The 23,136-nt window shown below is 42.9% G+C and overlaps 1 protein-coding gene across 4 annotated transcripts in view; it reads left to right on the top strand.

Annotated features, from left to right (window-relative positions):
- ntrk3a (neurotrophic tyrosine kinase, receptor, type 3a) overlaps positions 1–23,136 on the top strand; it is a 232,987-nt gene that overhangs the window by 168,707 nt on the left and 41,144 nt on the right. For all 4 annotated transcript variants that reach the window (XM_034196308.1, XM_034196317.1, XM_034196326.1 and 1 more), the window contains exon 13: positions 13,605–13,793. In XM_034196308.1, the coding sequence (XP_034052199.1) occupies positions 13,605–13,793 (189 nt within the window). The remainder of the gene's footprint in view (positions 1–13,604; positions 13,794–23,136) is intronic.

The raw sequence follows: 23,136 nt of genomic DNA on the forward strand, positions 1-23,136 counted from the left end.
ACATCCCAAAGATTGTTTGAATTAAAACAGCATTTGCAATATATTTTCACCATTGTTCTGTAATACTTTTAATGTGTCTTATGCTCCCCCGACCATTTAAATAGCGTCCATCTCCAATCTCATACATGATCAAAAAACTATTTAAAATATAATGGTCATGATGAAATATTTGATTACTACTTTACTTTCTGTTTTTTATTCTGACATTGATCGCCATGATTGGTTGTCCTGTGGTTCACTCAACCACTCAAGATTATTTCCCAGATTTTGTGTTAATGTATGTTGCTAAAGATTCTCAGACAATGTGATTTGTAACAATGTTTAAGTGTGTTTTCTGATCTGACCATCAGCAGGATGATGTCATGTCTCTGTTTCTCACACACTCGTAAAAATCCCTGTTGTGATCGGACAGTGCTAAAGTCAAAGTAAGTCAAAATAATAGTTTTTGTTCAGGTCATGAAACCATTCTGATTTAGGTCATGTGCCGCAGTTCTGGCTAAATGCCAGCTATTTGCATCCATTTTAAATGTTAAATGGTACACAGCAGGTACACCTACTGTTTTCATGAGCGGGTGAATCAGAGAAAAAGTTTGTATTGATTTCACCTCTGATTTGGGGGTCAGATTGAGCTCAAAGGTGGGTCAGAGGTTAAAGAGGGGACGTTTGTTCTGTGTAAATCCTCTTTTGAAGGGGAGATTATGAGTATTGCTTCTTCCAGGATACTGCACATGACACATTTGAAGCTTTCACATGTCTCGATGGACTTCAAGTAAGATTATAGTAGAGCCTTGTTAATAAACATGAACAGAAGCCTGCATCATCTCACATTTCCTCTCATTCTGTCCAAGGTTTAGGGTTATGGTGCATTCACACCGAGGATTTAGCGTGGCATTATGTGTGTTTACATGCATCACTCAAACTAGAGGCAGGTCTTATCTCCATGTAGATATCAATCACAACTACACAATCAACATATGTTACTGTTATTGAATTGTGGTTGTTTTAAATTGACACCGAAATATCAACACACTACTGGCATGGAACTTTTAAAATGTGTGTTTTCTGAATGGAGATCGGAATGATGAGGCTATGCTAAGCTAGCACATTGTAGCTACTCCATCCACACTCAAAATAACATAATTTAGACATAAATGAAGTAGTGACTCTATTTACCTTGCAAACTTGTTCTACAGTTCTGAACAAATATTAGCAACTGTAACTGTAACTGAAATCTAACGGCTGATGTTTTGTTTTCGAATTCAACGTCAGTACGTAAGTGCCAACAATCAGAGATTTTCACCACTGATTGACTTTTCTCGAGGCAGCAGAATGCAAATGTCTAGTTCGAGTTAAAAAAAATGTAACTCTTGCAAATGAAGCAAGTGTCTATCCATGTCATCGCATTGACAAGTAATGTGAGGAAATTAGAGTCTTCAATCCTCAACACTCCACACATATCTCATGTGTTTAGCTTCTTGCTGATGTTTAGGTCACATGATTCATGTACACCATCATTTATTCACTAAGTCTGCCTTTTTCTACAGCAAGGTTTCCACCTCAGCAAAAAACCCCAGAGAGAAACACACTGACTGGTAGAAAAAATAACACACACACCAACAGAACCTTAGTGCTGTAAGTGAGGAGGCAACTGCATCGGCCGGCACCCCCCAGACACTGTAATTGTTTGGTGTTTGTTGTTTTCTCTTGTCTGTCTACATGGCAGTGCTATGCTGTCAGCCTCTGTGACATCCTCCTCCTTCCTCCTTCCTCCAACACCCCTCCACCCTCAAAGCCCCCAGTGGCAAACCAATTACGAAAAGGGAGAAGGAGAATGAGAGAGGAGGGATGGGCGAGGGGAAAGTGGGTTTTCAGATGAGAAAAGCTCTGCCTGCCTCTATCATTTAACATCACCGAGATAGAGCGACACTCGGAGAAGACAGGAGGCATAGGGAGACATGAGGGGAGAGTCAGGTAGCTATACCAGTGGAGGGGTTTAGAGAGAGAGGGGAGGCGAAAAGGCTAAAGGAGTCTGCTGGGAGATCAGGCCTCCGAGCTGCAGGGACACTAGGAGGTGTTAAAGGTGAAGTAATTATACACCATCATTTAGCAACACTGTACAGAGCCTCACACCGGATAAACGACGTGCTATCAATTTACAGCCGTCCCCTGTGTATGTGTGTTTATTCCTGTACTGCTATCAATTAAGTTTTTAGACCTTCAGCGTAAGGACATGTTCTTGAAAAAAAGTCACTCCAGTTGTTCATAACTTGGAGATGCTTCAGTGCCCGTTTACTTCAGGAAAGACAACAAACAAATCATGTATTTTCTCCACCACAGACATGGTGTCCGCGGGGTCTTACAAAGTATTAAAAGTTGATCAATCAATTTAGCGAAAATTAAGGCTATTAAAGGAATGGTATGCTCATGACACTCATTTTTAAATAATTATCATCCGATAAAACAGACCAGTCTCTGCCAGTCTTATTTTTTTTTTTTTAATCCGATGACATTATCAGTGATTTTAAACTGATTAATTACCGAAATAACATCAACACTGTGGGCGGCGCCATTTTACCGGACGTGACGTAAACCATGCGTTTGGTTTCGAGGACACGGTGATGTTCATGTTATTTACTGTAGTTACTCTCTTCAAATATGCCTCATTGTATCGCGAAACATTGCCACAATTCTGATAGGAACAATCCACGGAATGCTCGGTTCCATCTGTTGCCAAAAGGTAAGCGTAGGAAGTACGTTCGGAGGCAGTGGCTAGCGAGATGTGGCCGGCCCGAACCGAAAGATCCACAGGCGCATGTATGCAGCGAACATTTCAAGTTTCCGGACGACTACTCTGAGAGTATGATAAAAAATAACATGGGATTTATTGAACAACCATTACTTAATGGAGATGCAGTACCATCGGTCTTTCTGGTGTCATCACCGACCAGAACACCAGTTCGGCCAGTTGAGAAATCGCCCTCTGCAAGTGTGAAGCGACGGAGGACCAGAAGTAGTGCTCGGAGTAAGAATAAGGTATGTTATAGCGCATTTCCATTGCAGCGGGTAGCCCCGTTTAAACGTCCTTTATCGTCCAGGCCAGGCCAGGCCAGTTTTTGGTGGCCTTTCCATATAGCGTAGTACCGGCTAGTGGGTATTTCCCCCCAGTTTTTCCGGCCCCATAAAATCGTGGTTCTAGGGCCAGGGACAACGAGGCTGAGTATGCTAAACTAGAGAGGGAATCGCTAGCAAGGGTGGTACTACATGCATACATATCTAGTAATCAAAATCATTGTATCTACTAAGTAGTACTAAGTAGGCTCGAACCTGTATGGCTGAATTCCCCCATCCAATCTCTTCATATTGCTCAAAACTTCTTCCTCGGCTGACGAGTCCAAACTCAAATACTCCATGTTTTCGTGTGTTTACAAAGTGAACGCATGGATGACGTCACGACCATCACGTGACTACTGAAAATGGGCAAAATGGCAGCGGCCTGACGGAATATACAGGTTTTGATAAAAAAGAGCTATAAAATCAATATTTACCGGGGAATATCGCTGATTTCTTCAGGGTATGGTTTAAACATAATGTTTCACTAAATACTGAAGTTTTGATTAATTATCTAATGAGTGGAGCATTCCTTTAAAAAGTATTAAACGGCATTTTCCAAGGTATTAAGAAGGTCCACAGCAACGACAACATGAAACACCCTTTAATTTACTGAAACAACATGTCGGGAAACCCCCTCAAGGTGGCCCCATGCATAGCGTGCCATAAAATGCTGCTTCTTATTTTAAATTTCGTTGCCTTGCTCCGCTCTGTGGGGGGGGGGGGGTTATCTGCTGGTGGACTACCTGAGAGATATACAGCAGGAGAACACGCCGTCCACCGCGGAGAATAAACAGAAGGGCAACCATGACAACCATGCTCCGGGGTCTTCTTTGCTGCTTTTGGTGTATTTTGTGGCGGCAGCAGCGCCACTTACAGGCCTGGCATATGTACTACAGCGTTTCCAGCATTTCCAGCGGTCTAGTGTGAACGGACACGTTAATGAATCGAATGCGTGTGAATACGTTTTACTGTATGCGTCCTCGTGGGGCCGGGGTCTAAGCCAAACTATATCCGGTCACAGAGATCTGCTATTTTAAAGTAAGGTCAACACATAGCGACCCTAAATATAGTCTATATATGAAGAACGAGAAAACTCTTAACATATATATCGTTTTTTGTAAACATATGACAAATGTGTGAGGGTGATGACGTCAGAGCATCGTCCTATGTGCCGGGCTTAGCCCCGGACAGCCCCAGCCCGATTTAACCCCTGAGTAGTTGTGAGGGAGCTCCTATATGGCATTACCCCGCTGAAGCTCACCAAAGTTTAATATATTTCATACAGTGGCGGTTCTAGACCAATTTGACTGGGGGGGCCACTGGGGGGCCAGTTATTTTCTGAGGGGGGCACAATAAATGCAGGACGAAAAAGAGAACTAGACAGTATGAAGTAATTGCGCATAAGAAAACAATGCAATACAGTTATTGGTATTTGTTTCAGTACACTTATTTATTTCAGATATATCTTATAGTTATTACTGTTAGCTTCAGCTTAAGTTATAGTACAATGTTTGCACTACATCTCTACATCTTACATCTCTACTTTACATAAGGGTGTCTGCACAATCACATTACAGCAACAAAATCCTGCGGTTTTTGGCAAACCGAGTACCAGAAAATATACATTAAAAATTGTTAGGGGGGCCACAGGGGGGTCAGAGGTCAGTGTTAGGGGGGGCACTGGCCTCCCCTGGCCCCCCCTAGAACCACCCCTGATTTCATAGTTCAAAGTTTTGTCAATTGTTTTGTTTATTGGTCAAATACTGGTTTCTAATGGTTTCTGAGGAGTTTTACTGGAATGAAAGAGCACAGAGTACAGAAGCAACAAAGCAGCATACTGCATTAAACCTGACCTTCACAGAGAGGTTGACGTTCATGTGGAGAGGAGGCTTCAGTAGTCTGTCTGCACTCTGTTTAGTTGTGCTATCTTACAATCAATATAGTAAATGTGAGGTAGAGTGTGTCGCCAATGTAACCGGTTAGAACTCGAAGTTGCGATGAGGTCTTAAAATGTATGGAAAGGGTCTTAATAAAGGTCTTAAAAGGTATTAAATTTGACTTCAGGATTCCTGCATATACCCTGACAGAGGTATTTAGACACATTTTTATTTAGTTTTCTGTGACAGTGTTCTACATTATTGCAATACTACATGATAGAAGTGTTTGTCAACTGCTTTAGAGTCAAAATGGCTCCTCCAATTGAAAATGTACTCAAAGATTGAAGGTCAACCCTTTGAGAAACTCTATGAATAAGTCTACCATAATAACATAATTACCATTTTCTCTGACCCTAACCATGACCGTTGAATATGAATCGTTACCATCAAATCATACAGGGTCCAAAAAGTTGGACTGACGCCGTCTGTTGCATTGATATCAATCCCGAATCAATGTAGGTTAAAGGGTCTTTAACATATTGTGGTTTATTTTATATTTAATATCTGTTATATTTTGTTTAATAATGCGCCGGTGAAAGATTGCCACATTGTCTTTTGGCTCCTCTCCAACTTTGCCCTTTTTCGTATTTTGTTTGTGTTTATTAACTTGTTGCCGTTTGCTTTTAACATGGTTCACAACATGCAAGCCGACCGCACCAACTCTGCTATACAATATAGCAGAGAGGAACTTCTACCCATCAGAAACTTTGTGGACAATAGTCCACCGACAGACAATGGAGATTCACCATGGCTGCCTCCTGCCGTCCTACCTGAGAGACGCAGGAGGAAGACAAAGCGGGGGTCCCGTGCCGGGCTGCTGGTCAGACTGAGGAAACGAGAAAACCGATCCCCTCTTCCGAGTATTCTTCTGGCTAATGTTCAATCCATTGAAAATATACTAGATGAACTCAGAAGTCAGATTACTTTTCAACAGAACATTAAGAACTGTAACGTGTTCATTTTCACTGAGACTTGGCTCAACCCCGCTATCCCGGACTCCGCCATTGTTCCTGACGGATTCACTATTTTTCACCAAGACAGGACAGTTAACTCGGGGAAAAGTAAAGGTGGCGGTGTGTGTGTGTGTAATGACTAATAACAACTGGTGCACAGATGTGAGGATTATTTCTTCGGACTGTTCCGCTCATCTAGAGCACCTTATGCACACATGCCGGGCTTTTCACCTGCCGAGAGAATTCACATCTGTTGTGATTACAGCAGTGTATATTCCGCCGCTCGCCAACAACAACATGGCACTCGATCAGCTGTTTGGGATTATCGACAAGATCGAGACTTCATGGCCAGAGGCGGTGTTCGTTGATGCCGGGGATTTTAACACCGCTAACATGAAGAAGGTCCTGCCGAAGTACTACCAACACATCAGCTGCCCGACGCGTGGGGGAAACATACTGGACCATGTTTATTCCCCTTTTCGACATTAATATAAGGCTCGCCCTCCCTTCGGCAAATCAGACCACATCTCACTGCTACTGCTGCCTGCTTACAGGCAGAAACTTAAACGGGACAGACCAATAACAAGGACAGTACAGCGATGGGGTGAGGAGTCAGATTCAGCTCTGCAGGATTGCTTTGCATCTACGGATTGGAGTGTGTTTGAGGACAACAACATCAACACACACACGGATATGGTCATCTGCTACATTGGGAAATGCATCGATGACGTGGTACCGGAGGTTTCTGTACGAACATTGCCAAATCAAAAGCCCTGGATAAACAGCAAGGTGCGTGGCAAACTGAAAGCGTGCACTATCGTGCACAGACCTGGTATTAACTCCGGAGAGCAATCAGCAATGCAAAGAGACAGTACAAAGAGAAGGTGGAATCTGACTTAAAAGGCTGTAACACCCGGAACATGTGGGCGGGACAATGACAGACTACAAAGGAGCAGTGGGGGGTGCTGCGGGAGTGTCTGCGTGCGCATCTCTCCCAGATGAGCTGAACAGTTTTTTTGCTCACTTCGACAGCAGCCAGGCTGTGGAGGCAGAGAAGGATCAGGAGCCCTGCCCTTTTGTTTTAAACAGGGCAGATGTGTGTAGATCCTTTAAAAGGGTTAACCCACACAAGGCTCCTGGACCTGATGGCATCCCTGGCCGTGTTCTCAGGGTGTGTGCAGTTCAGCTGGCAGAGGTGTTCACAGACATCTTCAACAGGTCCCTGCTGCAGTCTGTAGTCCCCACATGTTTGAAACACTCCACCATCGTTCCTGTCTCCAAAAAGACAAAAATCACCAGCCTCAACGACTACCGCCCAGTAGCACTCACCTCCATCATTATGAAGTGCTTTGAGCGGCTAGTCAAAACCTTCATCACCTCCTCCCTCCCTGACTCTCTGGACCCCCTGCAGTTTGCCTACAGAGCAAACAGGTCCACAGACGACGCCATAGCCCTCACCATCCACACTGCCCTCTCACACCTGGACCAGAGGAACACAAATGTGAGAATGCTGTTCATTGATTACAGTTCAGCCTTCAATACCATTGTGCCCTCCAAGCTGGTCATCAAGCTCAGAGACCTCAGGCTCAACAGCGCCCTCTGTGACTGGATCCTGAACTTCCTGACGGGCAGACCCCAGGCAGTGCGGGTGGGAAACATCACATCCTCCACCCTGATCCTCAACACCGGAGCCCCTCAAGGCAACATGCTCAGCCCTCTCCTCTACTCCCTGTTCACTCACGACTGCATGGCCCCACACAGCTCCAACACCATCGTGAAGTTTGCTGACGACACGACCGACGAGACGGCGTACAGAGAGGAGGTCGGAAACCTGACATCTTGGTGCCAGGATAACAACCTCCATCTCGACGTCAGCAAAACAAAGGAGCTGATTGTGGATTACAGGAAGCAGCAGAGAGGGACACGCCCCCATCGCATCAATGGGACTACGGTGGAGAGAGTCAGCAGCTTCAGGTTCCTTGGGGTCCACATCACTGAGGACCTGACATGGACTCTTCACACCACCACCATCACCAAAAAGCTCGACAGCGGCTCTTCTTCCTCCGCAGGATGAGGAGGTTCAACATGGACTCCAGGATACTCTGCAACTTCTACAGGTGCACCATAGAGAGTATCCTGACCTTCTACAGGTGGACCATAGAGAGGATCCTGACCTTCTACAGGTGTACCATAGAGAGGATCCTGACCTTCTACAGGTGCACCATAGAGAGGATCCTGACCTTCTACAGGTGCACCATAGAGAGGATCCTGACCTTCTACAGATGCACCATAGAGAGGATCCTGACCTTCTACAGGTGCACCATAGAGAGGATCCTGACCTTCTACAGGTGCACCATAGAGAGGATCCTGACCTTCTACAGGTGCACCATAGAGAGGATCCTGACCTTCTACAGGTGCACCATAGAGAGCATCCTGACCTTCTACAGGTGCACCATAGAGACCTTCGGCAGCTGCACCACCCTCAACCGTAAGACTCTACAGAGGGTTGTGAAAACTGCACAGAACATCACCAGGACGGAGCTGCCATCCATGGAGGATCTTTACTCCCAGCGGCTCAGGAAGAAATCCCTCCGGATTATAAAAGACCCCCATCAACCTCTTCTGTCTGCTGCCGTCTGGCAGGCGTTACCGCAGCATCAGGACTAAAACCACCAGATTCAGAGACAGTTTCATCCCACAGGCAATAAGACTGTTAAACAACTGAACTGCTGAAACAACATCCACAACATTCATCTGCTACTTAGAAATTATTTATCTAATATATCATTCCAATAACTTGCATATCAACTCTTATTTCACTATTTCACTTTTTTGGATTTACTATTTAATATTTACTTGCACTATATCTTTCTGTTTATCTGTGTTATTGTGTTGTACTGTTGGAGAAGCCTGTGACCTAAGATTTTCATCGGCATAACTACACTGTAGCTATGTTCGTATGACAAAATAAAGAACCTTGAACCTTCATTTGATTCTTGTCTTAATATTTTCCTTGTCGACGTCGTAAATGGAGCTGTTGTGATGCAACAATCCTTTCAGAGTTCATCATAGTATCGCAATGAATCAAAGAAAGTAGCAAAGAAAGGTGTGTCGCGTGTTCAGAACCGTCGACTCAGTTTCTACTTGTGGATCTTGCAGTGAGCATTGTTTGGCTTGTTTTGTGGACATCAAAGTATACAAAGAGTAAAGCTTAACAGAAAAGCATAGTGGGAAGAGTCAATGGAAATTCGTGGGAGGTATTTTCCTTTCTGCTACAATAATGCAAACATTTTGGGGTTTTCAGGTTGGATCAGAGTCAGGTGGTGGATTATTTACCATGTTAGACAATGACTATAGGAGGGGTTGGTTAAGAACAGTCAGGAGGAGTTGGATTAGCAAATGGCATGATCTTGGTTTTTGTGTTTCCCGTTTATTTTGAAAAGTTTTCAATTCTTATGCCTTGTCTGGTTTCTGTCACGGTGTGTGAAGCAGGTAGGACCCAAATGCAGAATAAAGTGACAATTCCTTTATTTCAAGGCTAGGTGATAACAACGACAAAACAGAACACTCACCGACAAACTAGTCATGACAAAAGACGAACCGACAAAGACAGACAGAAAAACCAGAACTTAAATACACACGAGACTAATCACAGAAACAAGACACAGGTGAGGAGGGAGGAGAAAACACAGGGACACCAGGTGAACACAATCGGGTAAATTAGACACACCAGGGAAACTAACGACCGGGAACCACAGACAGATTTAAACAAGACACAACGCAGACAGAAACAGGCAAGACAGGAAGTGAAGACCTTTCAACATAAAACATGAAACAAGACAAGAGAAAATACCACAAAGACAGATCGTGACAGTTTCACTTCCTGTCTTTATGAATTCAGATTATAAATACTGTGATAAAGCTGTAAAAGTAAGGTGATGATTGACAAACGGAGCAATTTAACAGCAAAAGCATTACAACAGGCGGTGTGTGTTGTGTGGTTTCCCTTGGAAAATACACACACACTCGAGCACACTCACACCACATTTTCTCCGCACTTTCCCTCATAAACATCCTCGTCCCCAATGCTACTATCTTAAAATGAATTAGCCTAATCCATACGATGAATTAATCTCCGCAAACAATAAGCTGCTGCAAAGACATCCAGGATATCATTGAACAGTTAAGAATCTCCTCTAATGGTGTATGTAACTCAGAATTTGATTTGGTTTTTTGCCATCCTTCATTTGTTTGTCCCAACTGCTCTTTCACCCTACATTTGTCTGTCAAACTTTGCAGTAGTATGCTAATGTGTCCTCATAAGTCTAATTTCCCAGAATGTACTGTGAACTGTTACCAAACCGGGTTCTCACTTTGTAAAGCCTGATCAGGTGATCTATTGAGGTAATAAATCATGTGTGACTCCTCTGTGAACCAGTGAGAAGCAGGTATCCATACTACAGGCCTATTAGATTAATGTGAGTAATAATGTGTGATTGAAAGACTGGCGCCAATTGGGCAGGAAAATGGAGGGGGTGGTCGTGTCGTAAACTACAGCATAAATTACTGTGACCTCAGGACATTTTCTTTATTCTACAAGTGGATTCCCTGGTAGTTCCAATAAGACATTAGGGGCTCTGTGTTCCAGTCAAATTGCAAGTAATTGGGAACAGAGTCCCAATTTTAATGCTCAGTGCATCACTGGAGCATGGCTGCACTCACTGAGAGGATAGGATTGGGCAATTCCCATTCAAACACACAAGCAATTGCATCAATTTGAAGATTTGCAGTTTCAGCAGCATTGCGTTGAGTTATTGGGAATAAATCCTACACAATTGTATTATTAAGACCACTAAGAAAGGAACAAACAAACGTTGGAAAATATGGGTGGTTAAAGGAACAGTTCAAAGTCTGTAATCTGTTTACAGAAGCAGATGTCTTACATTCACTCAATGTTGGGTGCCAGGCGGTTGTCTGAACCCTGGATGTGACTTTAATAAGAGATTGATTTCTTATATAGTTTGTGCAGGACTGAGTCTTAGTTAGCATTTTAAGCTCTGGTTCTAGTCTTGAATCAATGGTTTTTATAATGCGTTTTTGGTTAAACAAAAAAAGCCCCCTTGGTTCCGTTGTAACACTTTTCACTGCTCAGACACTACATGTGGAAGACATTTTGAATTGTTGTTAACCTCATACAGTAGATAGTTCTTTATAACATCAACAATTCCAACATGCATCCTTTTTCGAGTAGTGATGTGTGAGCCTCTGACTGTAAACTAGAAGTTAACAGCTCCATGTCTGCTGGCTGTCACAGCATCAGTCTGCTCTCTGCTCCACTAACATCAACCTCTGATCTTTGTGCTCCACAAGAACTGTCTACCTCACACTTTCTGACACCTTTTCTCTTTCTACCCTTCTCCCCACGTCTCCCCTTCACACACTCTGCCTCCTTGTTTATCCGCAATCAGATGACTGTTCAGCTCACATGTCAGCTTGTCTGGCACATGGCCTACATATTAGCACAGATATGTGTGTGCAGGAACTGACAAAGGTCAGAGTCAGATCCCTGTAGCAGCCAACATGTCCATCACTACTCACAAGTTCTTCCCAAGTGTCCTTCAGCTTACATCCACACCTCCTCACTGAGATTCACTATGGAGGAGCTGCTACAAACCTCAGCTAGAAGTGCATAAAAAAACACAAATAGCCAGAATAGACAGCATATATATTATTATTATTTGTATTCAATGCAATTTGGCGGACACTTTAATCCAAAGCTATTCAAATACAGTACATTTCAATACCGAAGACATAGCTAAACTAGTGAGATTCTGGATTCATAACAGGACCAGACAGACTCATGAGTGAACAGTAAGCGCACACACATGCATCAAACTGGTATTGCTATTAGACATGCCATTGGCAGCAATTTGGGTTAAGTACCGAGCCCAAGGACACTTGGACACGTTTACTGCATGGACTGGGGATCAAACCTCTGAGCCACTGATTGCGGAACGACCATTTACCTCCCAGCCACAGCCATTTGTCTAACCCTTAACAGACACTTGTACACATGTAATGCACCTACAGTAAAAACACTCCTAAAGCTCGCTAATAAACATGCTGCATGCCCTCTTTTGCACACGCACACACACACACACACACACACACACACACACACACACACACACACACACACACACACACCACACACACACACACACACACACACACACACACACACACACACACACACACACACACACACACACACACAAATATTGTGAGTATGTCGAAACTACTTCTTGACAAAATATAACCAATAACCGTAGTTTGCAAAATGTTCAACAAGTTTAATGACTGACATTTAATCTAGGAAATGTAGCTGCTTTTCCGACCACAAAGTAGGGTCATGGAGGCTTGATCATGTCTAATAGTTGCTATGAGCTCTTTGTGTCGCTAACTGCATAATAAACAGAGTAAAGAATAAGCTAAAGAGGACTGCTCATTATCAGGTTCATATCAGTATTTTGTGTATCTAGCTACTGTGACATGTTTCCATGTTCAAAAAGCTCTTAATTTTTCTCATACTGCCTCAGGCAAGTTGGGGGGGGGGGGGGGTAGTGTTTGGGAGAGAAACCCCCTCTTGATGGAACACAGGGATTTTAGTCTTTACAGACCATTTACATGCACCAAAACCTATAGAACACACAACATGAAAGGGAAAACCCCAAAAAGCATAATAGGGCCCCTTTAAGTCCATGCTGGACACTCATGAGAGAATCACTGGAGCTAACTGTTGCAAATGTTGCTTTGTTATGTTTGTAGCAGGTCTAAGAGGGACATATCTCTGCATTTAAATGTAGTAACTGCCATAAAGTCTTTAATTTATCACTGGCTATAAACCTGATGGGAATGCTTTTCATGTGTTGAACTCCTAATGCACAGGCAGTAGTCATGCCACCATCTTTCCTTTCATTCCCCATTGCATCCTCTATATCATGCTCTCATAGGCTCTTTTATTTATTTCATTCCTCTCTCATCATGTCCTCCTGTACCCTTCTGTTCCATCAACCCCCCCCCCCCCCCCCCCCCACCAGCTCACAGCCCAAATGCCTCCTTGTTTTCTGTCAGCTGTGAAGGGTGACTGTCAGCCCTATTAACAGCAGCAAGATGTGTTTGGTTCCAGCTGAGAATACTGAGCGGTCCACATCAGTAGTCCTGTGCTGTGTGTCCCTGGGGACCGGGCCTATGCACACGGTGTACTAAGGCCACCATGATAGAACTGTAATGATTCAATTACTGCAACAAATTATGACTGTTCTGTACCTATGATACGCTTAAACTCTGCAATTATTTTCAGTTGTATTGCTATCTAAGCACGATGACAATAAGTGGACTGGCTGAATGATGACATAGATGCCACCCTATTGAATTACCACCTGAATGATTGTGTGCATTTAAAAAAGCATTCCTGGCTGTGTGGAAATCAGCTGACCAGCTAATGGTTTGCTAGATTAAATGAATTGTTCAAGAATTATGTATATTTAGCTAGATAACAAAACATTGAATATGTTCTGTATCTTTTTTACATGCTTTCTAGGACCAGTAGCAGTAATAAGTGGTGAGGAAGACTCTGCCAGCCCCCTTCATCACGTGAACCATGGGATTATCAGTCACTGTACTCTGGATGGGGGGCCGGACGCCGTGGTGATTGGGATGACCAGGATCCCCGTCATAGAGAACCCTCAGTACTTCAGACATGGACACAACTGCAACAAACCCGCCACCTGTAAGTACTCACATACACACTGTGCGGGGTTGTAATGTGAAGCATGGCTATGGCTTGCTCTCAGGGGGTCATGTCAAATAAATGGGCAGATTTGTTCAAAGGAGTAGATGCCTACGACCAGTGGCGTCGCCTGGCCTGGGCATTCGGGGCTTTAGCCCCGGACAATTCTCCCTCAATAATATAATCAGGGGTGCACATAACTGGTACGCAGGTACGCATGCGCGGCAAACAGCTGAATTGCATAACGTCACTTGTGTCACTACGCGGCTTTGCGTTCCTCAAAACAAAACCCATATTTCGTCTACACGTGTTTCTTGTCTACACTCAATGGAGTAAACTACTAGACATGTAAAAAAAAAACATAGACATTAAGCAGCTACGTTGCCGTTTCGCTCCCTGCAAAAAATCTTTGGACTTTCTATGACTGATTGAACTGGGTGCTGGGCGAGCCGTGCAGGACATAACCGACGGACCTGTGAAGCTTTACAGGAGGCAGAGGCAGTTAGATCACGCAGACTGCGTGGGGCCTCACCTCGCGGAGGGGACCCCATCTCGCGGAGGCAGCCTCAACTGAGCCGCAAATGCGGCGCAACTATGCGCTTATGCGGCGCAATTAGTGTAGGCGCCACACAGTTTTGTTGTTAATTTTACTCTCAAAGTGCACCAGATTGATGCTTTTAACTTCAATATTAAAAAGAAAAGTCATCCTGGGGGAGCCCCCTGAACCCCCTAGAGAATGTTAGGTCCACTCCCCACTTATAGAAATAGCACTTTACCCCTGCTTACACCTATATGCCGTGAGCTGATTATCGAGCCTTCATTGTAACAGTCGTGGGTGTATTGTGTATTTGCGTGGGGAGTGTTGCAGTAGAAAGTTCCACTGTAGCGCCCGGTACCTTAATGGGAAACCCTACATGTTTGAGCACCCTCTATGAAACGTCAAGCTACCCCACAGCACCCCCAAAATAAAATCTCTGGCGCCGCCACTGAGGGCTAAGCCCCGAATGTTTCCAGGTCCAGAAAACGCCCCTGCCTACGACACATTTGATGTCATAATACCTCTAGAGGTTTGGTTTCCTCATAAAATAGCCAGGATGTTACGGTGAGTGAAGCAGGCAGGACCCAAATGCAGAAAAAAAACTGAAAATACCTTTATTTCAAGGATATGGCACACGGAAAATCAGAACACTCCCCGGTGAACACAGTCACAGACAAACGACGAACCAACACTGAACACAGGGAGAGACAAGACTAAATACAGGGAGGGGTAATCACAAGACGAGAAACAGCCGGGCAGGGAAGGAGAAACACAAGGGCCACAGGTGAACACAATCAAACAATTAGACACACCAGGGAAACTAACGACAGGAGGAAAAACACAGGGAGAGGGACCAGACAATATACACGGAGGAAAACATGACAGGGAGAACAGCAAAACACCCAATACAAAACGTGACATAACACAATAATCGTAACACAGGAGTTTCTATCTTAATAGACTTTGAGCAAAGACATTTTTGAAAAATAAAATTCAATTCAAAAACATCTAGGGGGACTGCGTTGGAACTGTGATCATGTTGCTGTTAAACTTAAAAAGTCAGATGGAACTGCAAACAAGACTTTTATACTCTTCTCCAGAGTGACACGGCTAATAGTATGCCGACCGCTCCAGTGGTACACTGCTCGTGCTTTTACCTGATAAGTGTCCTTACCGCTTTTCAAAACATAGTGACGCCCATGGACTTTGAATTTGGTGTAGATAATCTGGATACATGCTGACACTGATATGGAATACTAGGTTAATCCCCCCTCATACTGTACTGTATACACTGTCCCTTTGTCCAACAGAAAGCAAATGTCCCTTTCTCGATGTTGCCTCTGTTCCACTGGCCTCTGCATGGCTTGGTTTTTTCTCAGAGGTTTTTATTAATATATTGTTAGCAACCTGTCATTGAAACAAGTGTGAAATTGTGTTGTTAGCAATCCAACACATTATGTCCCAATAGTTGTGGTCATTATGTAGAAGCCTCACATGGTGGCCAAGGTTAGTAACCCTATTACACAACCTTTGTAACATCTCTATCCTGAGGTCTCTATTACTCCTGTCCCCCCCCCCCCGTTCCTTTTATTCCAGTAGTCTCTCCCCCCTCTTTGTGTCTATTGAACACAGATAGTATTCTGCCACAGCAGTGGAGCAAATCACTTCTTGACTTTACAGCCACATACATCTTCACAAATCCCCTGGGAGACCACACACACACACACACACACACACACACACACACACACACACACACACACACACACACACACACACACACACACACACACACACACACACACACACACACACACTACTGATGTTGTTGCCAATGACGATGCTAATCCATCACTAGAGTCACCTTGTGTGATTATTACCAGCTATATATTTCTACTGGTGCTGTGTGTGTGTTTGAGTGTGTGTTTCTCCCTGTCATGAGTCTGTAATGATAAAGCCATCATCACCTGTGTGAGCTCATGCTCAACTCAGTAGTACACACACACAGTTGCCTGCTTACTTAATATTTCTTACATGGACTTCTGATCTTGTGTTTTGAGGGAATCACTTTTATATGCTGTTGTATTTTTCATTTTTTAGAGGAAATATGCTCATTGTCAGGTTCATATTTGTATTTAGCTCCTCTCCTGTGACATGTCTCCATGCTTTAATGTTCAAAAAGCTCTTTATTTCTCTCATACTGCCTGTGCTGCAGCACCTCTTTTCACCCTCTGTCTGAAACCAGAGCCCAGCCTGCTCTGATTGGTTAGCTGACCGGCTCTGTTGTGATTTGTCAACCAATTAGAGGTGTGTTGGAAATGTCCCGCCGCTTAGCCTATCACGTACAATGTGTTGGAGCACTACCCAATAAAAGCGTGAGTGTAACATAGTGTTAGTCATTATGTTACTGAAGTAAACAAAGGAGTCCAAAAAAATAACTATCTGTCTTACTGCTGCTGTAAAACGTTTTTTAAAGGATCTGCAGTAGACTTATGTCTATTTTTGTAATGCCACAAAATACTAATAAATAATAATAATAACTTGAATGTATATAGCGCCTTTCATTAACCCAAGGTCGCTTAACAAGAAACATATAAGGACAAGACATAAAGACATAAAACGGGGGGCAGAAATGGAAGTGTTACATTGCAAGGGGGAGGAAACGTGAGTTATTGTTGGAAGGCTTTGTTGAACAGATCGGTTTTCAGGGTAGATTTGAAGATGTTGAGAGAAGGGGCGTTACGGATTTCAGCAGGGAGGGAGTTCCAGAGGGTGGGGGCAGCGACACTGAAGGCACGGCCCCCGAAGGTGCGGAGGCATGAATGGGGAATGGAGATAAAGCCATTTTAGATGTAGTTAAATCCACACAATATAAGAAAAAATGTACACATTTAATCTGACAAAGCCTTACATACACATCAAACTATCAGGCCATTAAATGCAGTATAAAGCTGTTCTATTACACAAGGTTTCTTCTTTTGTCATGTAACTTCCATTCATGTGTTTATAATGCATTAGCAACCACTTGAAGTAAAGATTTGTCAAGTGATGAAAGGTGTTTTGCTCTGCTGCCTCACAGCCTCTGTAGCATGTCTGCTGCTGGAGGATGCCGGTCCCAGAGCTCGTTACAGACCCGCTAATTGCAACCCAGTAGCGGAACGGGCACCTTATACAGCTAACCCTTGTGTGTGTGTGTGTGTGTGTGTGTGTGTGTGTGTGTGTGTGTGTGTGTGTGTGTGTGTGTGTGTGTGTGTGTGTGTGTGTGTGTGTGTGTGTGTTGTACATGCCTGACTTGTTTGTATGTGGTTGTGTGTGTATTATGTTTGTTTGTTTGTATGTGGTTGTGTGTGTATTATCTATGTTTGTGTGTGCGCAGCCCCCACTGTGATAAAGCCATTGGGCCATGCACAAAGCACTGCCTGCTTCAATGCAGTCCAAATTATACACGCTAAAGCTGGGTACACTTTATACAGAGTGTTGAAAGTTAAAGGGTCACAGCACTGAAGCTTTAGGAGAGAGCTGCTCGCAGTTTGAGCCTCAGTTCACTTTCATAGGGGCCTGAGGACTGACATAACAACCACCACATACTTTCAATAGGAATTAAACTCGTCAATCCTACTTCCTGTACAACAGAAAAACAAAAGACAGGAAGAACCGGTTATAGAAGTTGAGTGGATTTGTTGCTTCAAAAAAGCAACATTTTGGAAATACAAACATTCGTAAAACGCATTGTTTACAGGGATTGGAGGTCAAAACAATAACATAACCACCACTGGAATATTAATGCTACAATATGCATAAAGATAAATCTACATGTATGTTATTAGCATTATAATATTAGTGTAGCCTCATCTTTACTGTGCAGAACCGTGCCGCATTCAAATATTGATTTCTAAATGAAAGTGTAACATTATGAATGATGATTCAAACTATTTGGAACAGCCATAGTTCAAACATTTCTGATTACTCTAAGGCAGGGGTGGCCAACCCGCGGCTCTCGAGCCGCATGCGGCTCTTTGCCTAGTTTCATGCGGCTCTTCAGTTCATATCGAATTTTATATGTGTGAGTTTTGGGGAGAGACACTGACTCCTGACTAGTGTTGCACGGTGTACCGATACTTGAAAGGTACCGCGATACCCTGCCGTTAAAAACGTTACGATTCCTCCGTTTCATTAGTATCGGTACTTTAAGAATGACGGGGAAAAGTACTCCGGTGAGAAAGCGCCGTTTTAATAAGAGCCGTGTGTGTTCAGCGCTCTGCTTCCACTCCCTGCACTGCAGCCGTGCCTGCTGTCCCGCCCCTCTCAAGCACGCTCTAAGTCCCTCCCCTCTCAAGCACGCTTTAAGTGCCTCCCCTCTCTCATGCACGCGCTAGCTGCCAGAGCATGTGAGAAAACGAGAAGCATGGCTGCCAGTGGGAGTGCAACTGCCGCTGCGCCTCGGCTTGTTGACAAAAAAGACGTCAGAAGCGAAATTTGGAAGTATTTGAGCTATATCTCTGACAGTGAGGGCAAGCCTACGGACACCACGAGGCCGGTCTGTGAGACATTTATTAATTTTATTTAATACGAATTCTTGTCATTTATTTTATTTATTGTTCTCATTGTTTAAACGTTTGTGTTATGGTTATGGTTCTGGTGTGAAATAAAGCACAATAATTACATTTAAGACCGTTTCCCTTTTTTTAAGAAAATATCGAAAAATAATCGGAATCGCAATTCTTGACTTGGTATCGAAACCAAAATGTTGGTATCGTGACAACACTAGCTACTCCTGACAGTTAAACCTGATATTTAGTAGGTCTGTTAAGTATTGAATGCTGATCATTCTGACGTAATTTGGCCGGTCAAAGTTGTTTGGGCTCGGATAAAATCGCTCCGTTACTTTCGTCCCGTGTTATGTATGTTGTGTATGTGTGGTGTCAGTGTGAGAGGATGACAGCGCGTATAATTTTGATGTGGCCCAAGAGCCAATCACAATAATACCTGCGATGCAGTGAACCAATCACCTTTGAGGGGGGGGGAAACCTATCGTTGATTAAACATTATCCAGTGTTTCCCCTGCCATTGTCTTGGAGGGGCGCTGCGCCCCGCCAACGGAGCCCCGCCAACGGAGCCCCGCGCCCCCCTGAAATTCAAGGTGTTTAAAAAATATATATATATACTTTTTTTTTTTAAATATATATATAGCACCAAATTGCAAATAATCTATAACTACTGTCACTTTTCACATTGAACATGTGCTCTTTTATTAAATAAACTAAACGCTTTCATTTTAAGTTGTGAGTTTAGTGTTTTTGACCCTAAGAAACACTGATGCATTAATCAATAACAATAATCCACAGCTCTTCTCTCTGCTCCAGAGGATTTAAAAAAAAAATATCCCAATGCCACAAAAATGCATCAGTGACGTGGTTGAAATCTTGTCTCCAGAAAACAAAAAACTGAAACAAGCGGTATCAGTGACTGTGTGTTTGATGTGGCTCTTTGCAGTAACATAGAAAAAATGTGGCTCTTAACCTCTGACTGGTTGGCCACCCCTGCTCTAAGGTGTTAAAAAGTCTGACTCTCAAAATGTATTGACATTTTTTTAATATAATGATGTTTCAGACAAACACGTATAAACACACGCTCCTCTATTAATAGTGCATTCTAGCATCATAAATTACTTCCATAACTCATTTTCATAAAGGTTAACAGTTGTACTATGACGTTTTGTGTATAGTCTTTGGCAGCAAGAACTCCTTGTGACATCATATATTTAAGGGGTTTAGTGAAGCTACAAAACAGCAGTTTGATACTATTACAAAATAGTTGGTTAAAGAGTGGACACCAATAATCAGCTGATAAGAAGCAGCAAGAGGAGAGAGAGATAAAGAATTGTGTTGAGTTAATGATGCATAAAGACTGTCTTTATGAATGAATTAATGCTGGGCTTCATATCTGTCTGCGTCCATAGTCTTTTAACCTCTTTGTCAACACTTTGTATTTGTCAGTTTCCTCTTTCAAAGTGACAATGACGCCAAGCACAATGCGTGGGTTGCCAGAAGCAATTATTGTTTTCATCGTTTTGAAAATGGAAAATGTATGCTGTTTTCATTTCTGGAAATGTCTCTCCATTAATGTGGCTGTTAACTCTCTATGTCTTAAACAGATGCAGTTAACTTGATAGCTAACTAAATAGAACAACCTTCTCATTCTTAATGCTCAGATTGGCTGTTTACATCTGTAACTTTGTGAAAATAGCCATCAATGAGCTCACTAACTATGTATAGCATTTCATTTAGCTGATGGTGTTATCCAAAGCATCTTATAATAAGTGCATTCAACAAGTAAAACAACAATTGTAAGTCAAACCATTGTAATCGCTACTGCATTGGCTTCGATTAAGCCAAACATTTGAATCGTACAGATTTCTTTTTTCTTTGGCCAAGGTGAAGTAGAGACAAGTGGGCTTCAGTTCGCAGTGGAACATGTGTAGACTTTCTGCTGTCCTGGTATATACTCCATTTGGAGCCAGGGTGGCACACAGGCGTGTTTAACGATGTCCTGGATGTAGGAAAGGCCTGATACATTACCAGCACGGTAGTCCAGAACAAATTGGAAATGATGGCAGTGATTCAGAGGTGTTGATTCAGAAACGTTCTGAAAAAAGGGCCGAGTCTGGAACAGGTTTGGGAACCTACAAACGTTTGCCATGTACCCACCAAAACCTATCATGGTGTTGGTTGTGATGTTGAATACTTGTGTGGTCTAATTAACATTTCAGTCCCTAAGGGCCACATAGAAAACAACATAGCTTTGTTTGGATGTGTCAATGCCTGAAGCTATATTGTACTTTGAGATAAGTTCAATTCATAACAATCATGTCTCTTTGGGTTTTAAGGAACAGTTAGCTTCTAACACAGGCTCTCTGGAGACACGTGGTTTTAAACCCAAGATTAAAGTTTTAGACATGCAGCAAAGTAACACTGAGGATAAATATTTCAACATTATGCATTCACAGCCCCACTTTTTTCACCAGCAATTATTCATGCAGAGTTCTGAGGGCTGTGAAGCCTGAAGGCCAGGGGTGACAGCAGCTCCCAGGGCAAAGCATTCATTTCAGAAGTCATGTTGGAGAGGACAGTAATTAACTCTCTCTGCTGTCCTTTCTCTGGCCTCCATCCATCATAAGTAGGCATGTTAAGAGATCTTACTCCCAATGCCACAAGGACTACATGATTCATATATTTACAATGTGTACAAAAAGTGTGGAATGTACCATATGGGCTGTCCCTTTAGAGCCCGTACTCATCAAACATGCTGCTGTTGGTGGCCTGCAGGGACCTGGGCTAAAAACTGTGTGCTGTATCCAGAGACCCAAATTAATTAATGCATTTTTGATGTTATCATATGGGGGCATGTAACACAAATGTGTCACCTAACACAGTCCTAACCTCATTCTGAAATATTAACAGTGTTTCTTATTAGTTTGGGCTATCTAGACTGAAGACTAGTTATCTAATCATAATCAGACACCAATATAAACAACGTTTTAAATATTGACTACTGTTTGAAAAGTGTTGTTCATCTAAAAGGTGTGACGTGCAGTATAATTCCTTTAATTGCAAATACAGGCATACAATCAGTTATGAACAGTAACCATTCCTTAGGCTTGATTTCTATATTTGTCAGTCTTTCTACAATTCCCCCTATTGGTTGCCTGTATACTTGAACAGAGTCATTCCAAAAATAACCGCCAAACATAGAGCCGTCACTTGCAGAACAATGCTACGGCGTTAGGAACAGTATAGACAGTCAAGACTGCTTTCCAGTGAAACACTGAATTGTCCTTGGCAATAATTGCTTATTTAGATTTAATCAAATGTGTGCTTTGCCAGAATGCTGCAAATGTGCATCTCAGTATAAAAGGCTCAATTGTACCTTCTCAGGGATTCTTTTGATTTAAAAAGTTAGTACAAACATGTTTATATACATGTAACTTATGATAGCAATTTAAGTCCTTAAAGGTTCTACATGCTTCCAAACAATGATCAAATATTTGATGTTGCTGAAACTAAAACCACCCAGATGTCACCCCGTTATCCTAAACTAGGATCAGCCAGGTCAGAGGCGGGACCTTAGTTTGAAGCTCTTTGTTGAGTTAGCCCGACTTTGGTTTATAGGTGCAATTTAATCATAAATGTTCATATTAAATACAGGGTTCAAACACAGAATTGTAATAAACTGTAATGCAATACATTAAGTATTGGACACAAAAATGGTAGATTAATGTTATTCTGCCTGCACTTGCTTTAAACTGACCGGTCAGAGCCCCCCTTGAGCTAACACACTCAATAATATATGGACATCCAACCGTTTATTAGGCATGACAAGAACAAGAAAATGAATGAAACAGGACTTAAGAGCTTTGGTGTGTAAGCCAACATGAAAGAGTAAAAGATGGGGGTTCCCTTGATACCGATAAATGCCATTGGCTACAAAGTCCTGATAGTGTAGCCTCTTACAGAGAGTGGGATGACCCAAAGTAGGGGGCAGGAGGGGGGGGTGGTAAACTTTATTTGTATAGCCCAATATGAGGGTGTCAATGCACTGATCCACCAGTCGGAAGGTCAGTGTATCAATCCCAGCAGTCAACATATTGAAGTGTCCTTGGGCAATATTCTAAACCCAAAATTGCTCCCGTAGTCATGTCTATGGTATTGAACTGTATGGAATTGGATAAAAGCACTGCTAAATACATTGTAATGTAACGTAAAATGAATCACCCTCAGTTACATTGATCACAATACCCACTGAACC

Source organism: Gymnodraco acuticeps, unplaced genomic scaffold, assembly GCF_902827175.1.
Source record: "Gymnodraco acuticeps unplaced genomic scaffold, fGymAcu1.1, whole genome shotgun sequence".
Lineage (NCBI taxonomy): Eukaryota > Metazoa > Chordata > Actinopteri > Perciformes > Bathydraconidae > Gymnodraco > Gymnodraco acuticeps.